Consider the following 7,602-nt stretch of genomic DNA (forward strand, 5'->3'; position numbering starts at 1 on the left):
ATTCCTTACTGTATTGGGTATATGTTGTGAAATTGTTAGATATTACCTGTTAGATATTACTGCACTGTCGGAGCTAGAAGCACAAGCATTTCGCTACACCCACAATAACATCTGCTAAACACGAGTATGTGACAAATACAATTTGATACAGCAAAGGACCTTGTGAAGATGCTGGAGGAAACAGGTACAGAAGTATCTATATCCACAGTAAAATGAGTCCTATATCGACAGAGAGACATCAAGGCCTGTAACATACTTTGTTTCACGGAAACATGGCTCTCTGGGGATATTCTGTTGAAATTTGTCCAGCCAGATGGGTTCTCAGTTCATCAAGCAGACAGGAAAAAATATCTCTCCGGGAAGCAGAAGGGTGGAGGTGTGTGTTTCATGATTAACGACATGGTGTAATTGTAGTAAAATACAGGAACTCAAGTCCTTCTGTTCACCCGACCAAGAATACCTCACAATCAAATGCCGACCGTATTATCGGTTATATTTCAGTTATAGTCACGGCCGTGTATATCCCCCCTCAAGCCGACACCACGACGGCCCTCAAAAAACATCACTAGACTTTATGCGAACTGGAAACCACATATCCTGAGGCTGCATTTATTGTAGCGGGGGATTTTAACAAAGCAAATTTGAGGACTAGGCTTCCGAAGTTCTATCAACATATCGACTGTTGTACTCGCGCTGCTAAAATCCTCGACCATTGCTATTCGAACTTCCAGGATGGTTATAAGGCCCTCCCCCGCCCTCCTTTCGGCAAATCTGACCACGACTCCATTTTTCAACTCCCTTCCTATAGGCAGAAACTTAAACAGGAAGTACCCGTGCTAAGGACTATTCAACGCTGGTCTGACTAATTGGAATCCACACTTGTTTTGATCACATGGACTGGGATATGTTCCGGGTAGCTTGCGAAAATAATTTAGACGAATACACTGAAACCGTGACTGAGTTTATCAGGAAGTGTATAGGTGATGTTGTGCCAACTGTGACTATTAAAACCTACCCTAACCAGAAACCGTGGATAGATGGCAGCATTCGTGCAAAGCTGAAAGCGCGAACCACCGCATTTAACCATGGCAAGGTGACTGGGAATATGGCAGAATACAAAGAGTGTAGCTACTCACTCCACAAGGCAATTAAACTGGAAAAACATCAGTATAGAGACAAAGTGGAGTCGCAATTCAACGGCTCAGACACGGGACGTATGCGATGCATACATGTGTCATGTAAAGAGAGTAAGGGTTGAGGGAATAGGGAATGTTTTACCAAAACAAATGAGGGATTTCGGTAACAGAACTTTTCAGTCAGAAATGGCTGTAATTATGTTGCAGCTGCAGCAACATGGACAGCGCGATAAACACTTTGATGTTCTGTGGTGGTCGCTGCAGCAGGGAGGAGAGAGAGACAACGGGTGCTAGTCACAGTCATTCGCTGTCTTTTTTTTTAACACAGCGCAGCAAGTCTTGAGCCTGGAATAGCACAATCAAATTAATTGCAGGTCGGACTCCCTCTAGTCATTTGTGTGTCTTAATTATTTAATCAAAAGCATCAGACAAGCTCAGTGAATATAGTTCTTAGCTAAAGGGGACTCCAGGCCTTGGTGTGTGTGTGTGAATGCGTGCGTCCGTGTTTTTATGCTGAAAACTAAATGTAATTTACACTTTTTGTGGTCAGTTTTACTGTACGTTTATGTAGGTAATAGTGTCATCTAGGTGAGACTGTCAAAATGTTAAATGTATACACAAAGGGCAGGGCATGTATGTGAAAAGTATGTCACATTAAAGAGGACAGATATTGAAGTGTGCTGTGTGTGTGGTTAAAATCCCAATACCAATTACATCTGTAGACACCAGCTCTGAGCCAGGCTAGCACGGTGTCGAGGTGACCTGTTTATAACAGGGTGACCCTATCTCTCACTACTTCCCTCTTCCTCTCACTCTTACAGTATCTCCATTGACATGGCTCAAGGGGCTGGTCAAGGGGCTGCTGTTGTAAATTGGGTTGAATGAGCAGGTTAGACCCGACCCACAGACATAATGTCACTGTATGTGTCCCAGCCCTCCCGACAGACCCCTCAACACGCAGTAACACTGTGGAATTATCTCTGTCAGTCTAAAGGAAGTCTATGGCAGTGACATAACTTCAGTGGGCGTTGTAGCACAGGAACACACAGGAAGTCTTATCTAGTTTAGATGTGTCTCAATTGTCTAAAGTCGCTTCCTCTTCGAATCCCCACGCTTACCCTAAATAGAGAAGCTGAGTAGAGGAAGCTCCTTTGGACAATTGAGATGCACCTAAGAGATGTGTCATGATGGTTTATGATGCATTTCTACGCTTCCATTAATATGTCAAAACGGCAGGTTCAAAGTGTTACCAACGAAACAAAAAAATTACCACTGGAAACTCATCTCAAAGTATTTAGTTAAGAGTAATTTGAAGCAGACATTAACATAGGATAACGACATACAGAATAATGATTTGAGCAAAGATTAAAACATTTGAAAAAAATATATATGAGTTTGACACTCATGTTTAGCTCTTTTGGGCTTTTTGTACAGGAGATGCATTATATATTTCCCTAGCTAAGTTACATTCCATTCATAAAAGTTGTACTTTAGTTTTTAAATGTAATCATGTCACGGGCCATGTTTTGGCGCCAGCGTAACCCAAAGTCGGTCCCAAAAAGCTTGGTATTGTTCTGGCTCTTTTGGCCAGTCCAGGTAGGTCCTGGTCTTCACCAGTCTGGCCAGCCTGTGGTGGGCAGACAGATGGTGAGGAGGGATGTCCTCCAAGAAGACCAGGATGAGGATGTCCCTTTGCTCCAGCCGCAGCCGGTCAGTGGCCAGCTTCATCTCCAAAGAGCACCAGTTGCTGCGGAGGTAGTGGCGGCTGACCAAGCATACAGTCCGGCGGCTGCTGTAGAGACTGTCTGTGATGTTGTCCACAATGTCCTTCCCCAGCTGGAAGTCTCTGCTGTGCAGACACAGGCGCAGGAAAGGGGGACCTCGTTGTTCCATGTTGGGCAGAAGCTCCTCCACCACCCAGTGCTCATCTTTCCCACTGTAAGAGACAAAGGCGTCGTACATGTAGCGTCCCTTGTTGTTCCGAAACACGGCCTCCTCCAACCAGCCACGAGCGATGTAGAATAGAGCCAGCAGATACTGGCCAGCCAGGTGATGTAGCAGCACCACCAGCATGAAGAGCAGGAGGCCCAGCGTGTTGGAAACAAACAAAATGAATCCTACGTCCATTGAACAATGGATTTGGGAGTATTTGAGGAAGTTCTGAGTGCCATGCTCATCTATGCAATTTATTCCCCTCATTCCCAATGTAGAATGCCAAAACATGACCTGAACTTGTCGATTTCGTTTCGCCCAGTTATCAAACCAAGCATTGTTGCAACTGCATCGTAAAAGTAGATCTTGTATAAGCAGATACTTTAGGCCTTTCAGGGGCTCAGGGAATTCTTCCATGATTGTAAGCTCATTGTTAATAACCAAACGTAATTCTCTCAATGACTGTAAGTCTTTGCTAATGTCCTTTTCCAGGTAGTCGATCCTGCAGCCAAGGAGCATCAGAGTCTCCAGTCTGGTCAAATTGTGAAACATGATCGCAAGACCAGTCTGCCGATTGAGGTCTACTCCTGTAAGTTGCAAATCCCTCAAGTGCACAAGTGTATTCAGACTGGTTAGATCCACAAATAAAGTTGAAAGCTTTGATTCTAGCTTGAAGCGTTGAAGGAATTTGAAGTAGCTCCCAGCAAAGATGGACCCACACAGGATCCGCTCTGTCCTCGCAGTTAGCTCAATGACAGTCCTAAAGAAAGGCCTCTCACAGTCCTGAAAAGACACTGTCTCGCCGTGGACATGCAGGCCCAAGCCTGGGTTCGGGGCACCATCGCCCCCAATAATAAGAGTCATGGGCCTTCTGCCAGAGCTGATGTAGAGGTATGTCAGTCCCCGAGGTATGCTGCCAAATACACATGTCAGATTCAGCTCAATCTTGGATTCTGGAGGGAAGTTCAGGTCTCCCAGAGACACATTCTGTATTAAACTAAAGTGAGCAAAGATAATGCTTCAATGTGCACCAGTGGATTTGCCTCCAGATTGAGGTACTTTAAGCAGCGCAGATCAAAGAAATTAAATGATTTGATTTCAGATAATTGGTTATGACCTAGGTTTAAAAGTCGTAACTTCTGCAATCCCAGAATGGCAAAGTTTTCAATGGTGGAGATTTTATTATATTTCAAGTCAAGTTCTTCCAGGTTTTTCATGCAAAAGAACTGTCCATGATGTATGCTAAAAATACTATTAAAATGAAATAAAATGATTTTTAACCACAAGATAGGACTAGTTTGAGTTTTGCAAAGGGATGTAAATCTTGTATTGTTCAAGGAATATTCATAAACAGACAACATCTGGAGATTCCTCAAGACATGGATAAAGCTCAGATCAATAAATACTTGTGAAGTATGGAGTTTCTCAAGGCGCATTTGTCGAAGTGTCATGCAATTTTGAATAGCAGAAATTGAGAAGTTGACATGATCCGTAAATAATGAAACATCAGAAGTTGAGAGTTGATAGACAATTTCACACATCGACTTTAAGTCAATATCCTTCTGCCAGAATTCAAATGATTCCACTTTTCTGACACCCGACTGCAGTAGTTGCATCTGGAGTACATCATTTAGAGGCATACTAAGTACTGAAATGTTTATAAAACCTTCAAACACACCTTTACCTATGGTCTTTAGATGAGGGAAAATCAAGACAATATCTTGAAGACCATAGAAACTCGGGTTCTCATAAGTAGTGCCGTTAGACACGATACACTTTGGGCTACTCAGAGTGGCAATGTCAGCCGACAGGACCAGAGAAGTCAGTGAAGATGTGTTATTAACTATTCTACATAAAACCCCTGACAAGCTCTTTATATCTGACAAGTAACTGTTTTCCTGAATTATCATAAGAGTGGTCAATTGTTTCAATCCAGCAAATGCATCCAGAGCTATTGCAGAGAACGAACATGAAGATATTATTAATTGTTTAAGATTATGTAAATCCTTGAATGTATTTGAATGAATGGATAAGTTTAAAGAGCAAGTAAGACTCAGTGTCTGAAGTCCAAAAAGCCCTCTGAAAGCATCTGGAAGAATCTCTGCCGGTTGACCTGAGATGCGGAGCTCAACCAGTTTGTTGAATCTGGAGAAATCGTTGGGATGCAGAATGGATTTGTTTCTCATCCTGACACACAGGGTCTGGATGGAAATGGGGAACATGGCTAGCTGAAGTGTCACATTGTCCACATCCATGCAGCTCACCGTAAGGTTACCATTGTGACAATCATCGCCCCTCCACAGAATTGTAAAACCATCAGTCATCACGCATTTCTCACTAGTCCAACTTGAAACACAGATGATCCAAAGAGCCACAACTCCAAACTGAGTGATACTGATGAGCCTCATACTTCTAGAGGACTACAAATATCCACTGTATCCAGTAAGACTAATAATTGTGTGGTAAACCCAACAAACCCAATGATAGTTGAGCTGGTTTCTGGACTGTCCGACGGTATAGCTGATTTTTTCCAAGATGAAGCTACAGACAATGCTACGGGAGTTGCAGCTCAATATGACAGCTGAGATAGTTGTCAGAGACTTTAAATGTCTCCATATCAATGTTGACAGGAAAGACACTTCACTAGAAACTTCACAGCATACTTGCACCCCCCAACACACACAACACACACACACACACACACAGGAAAACTGGTTAGACTTTGACTGCACCAACACAATGGGATGCCACAGTAAGATTTATTTTAGATTAATCTCAGCTCTCACTTCTTCTAAATCTTATTTTACAGAAGCATCTTTGTCTATGCTGAGTGAAAATGTGACTGCTGATAGATAACTGAGAAAGAGGCATGAACAGCAGGTTTGGTTTTCAAGTGAATCAGTTTATTTTTAAAGGTGAACAGAATTTCATTTGACAGAAATACATAGAGCAGAGTAAATGTGAGGTGGCCTACCAGAACCCATCGGATGTCGAGCCGACTCATTATTGGGAAAAATACTAAATGCAACGAAAATCAGTTTTTGTGGAAATTGAGATTTTGGTTGTTTTGGATATTTTAAACCCTTCACTTTATTGTAATGTAAAAATACTGTATGATTACTTAAGGGAAAAAAGTTACTTTCCAAGTTGTTGTGTTTTACATTAGCTAACATGCCCAATTTGAAAATGCTAGCTCAACTTCCCTGACCTGACTGTTGCAGCTGACTTGGCCCATTCAAGTTAACATGCTACTAAATACAAGTGGGTCAAATTTTCATTTTGTCTACAAGTAGCCGTACGGTGGGAGTTAACGAGTAAAGTTAAAAAAAGAGGATCACACTTTTCTTACGATTATACTTGATCAGTGGGTAGGCATATAACAACGCAATCGATATCCTATCCTACAATTGTTGGAAGCCGATAGCGGTGCGTGGGTAAAATCACTGGGGAAGCCAAGCCAGAAAAATTAAAAAACATATTACAACCTATGTGTTGTGATAATTGCGTTGTTTTCTCTATAACCTGTTAGTTCATATGCCTTGACACTGTGACATATAGTCCTAAGGCAGAGACAATAAGACACAGTGGCAGAATATATTCAACCACACCTTTGTTTCATCACAAAACCGGAGAGCAACATCTGTCCGGTGAAGTCCACAAAACATATTGCATGTAACAAACAGTTACATGATCTACAGCACGGTCAAACAAATGAATGGTTCCGAGATTTTCGGACTACTAAAATATTAATTTAAAACCAAAGAAAACAGGTGCTGCCTCCACTAATCCAGCATCATTTCAACTTCAACATCATCTAATCACCTATAATTAGTCTAATACAGTGACAACTAAAAGATACCCAAAACAATTTAGTCCAATCAACGTAAACTAAATATGATGTGGCTGTTCATGGTACTGATGTCTGTGTGTGTGTGTGTGTGTGTGTGTGTGTGCGTGCTTGCAAGTAGAAACAAACATGTTGACTCACCCTACTTGTAGAAAACCGCCAACAATACCATCCTACTCTGTCATACAGTACACGCTTTTATTTTTTGTTGTCCTAGGCTACCTGGCTAAAATGCTTGCTCGCTAGCCTAACTTCCTTTCATGGCCAATGATGCGCCAGGCCTACTACATTTAGCTACATGTTGAACTTCCATCCTCTCAGGCCAGGGGCACAATGTATGCATTTATGATTGGATCAGAATTGCTGTTATAATCATTGACCAGTACAGAGAATTAAGGAAAACCACAAGTCCAAATCCCTATCTCCATCCATGGCTAATTTAGGAATGGGAAGATTTTAGCTAGCTAGCTAGCCACCAGAGGATAACAACACAACTAGATGCAACATTTCAACATTATTCTCTCAATGACTTTTGGATTCTGGTGATGTGATTGGTGTGAAGCCAAATCCAAACTTGCTTCCCCTTGACACTTTTTTTTGGTGCGCCAGGACCACTCACAGCTGAGCTCACTCAGTTTAGCTCAACACTGATTGGCTATTATTTAATTATTATTTTTTATCAAGGGA

At 42.0% G+C, this 7,602-nt stretch overlaps 1 protein-coding gene across 1 annotated transcript; it reads right to left on the reverse strand.

Moving 5' to 3' along the window:
• Positions 1-2,648: 2,648 nt before the first annotated feature.
• LOC121548075 (toll-like receptor 13) lies at positions 2,649-3,700 on the reverse strand. The gene is made up of 2 exons (XM_041859466.1): positions 3,054-3,700; positions 2,649-2,972 (listed from the first exon to the last, which is right to left on the reverse strand). Exons 1-2 carry the CDS (start codon positions 3,618-3,620, stop codon positions 2,649-2,651), a joined length of 891 nt encoding a protein of 296 aa, XP_041715400.1. The 5' UTR covers positions 3,621-3,700.
• Between the last annotated feature and the right edge of the window lie 3,902 nt (positions 3,701-7,602).

Source organism: Coregonus clupeaformis, chromosome 31 (genome assembly GCF_020615455.1).
Source record: "Coregonus clupeaformis isolate EN_2021a chromosome 31, ASM2061545v1, whole genome shotgun sequence".
NCBI lineage: Eukaryota > Metazoa > Chordata > Actinopteri > Salmoniformes > Salmonidae > Coregonus > Coregonus clupeaformis.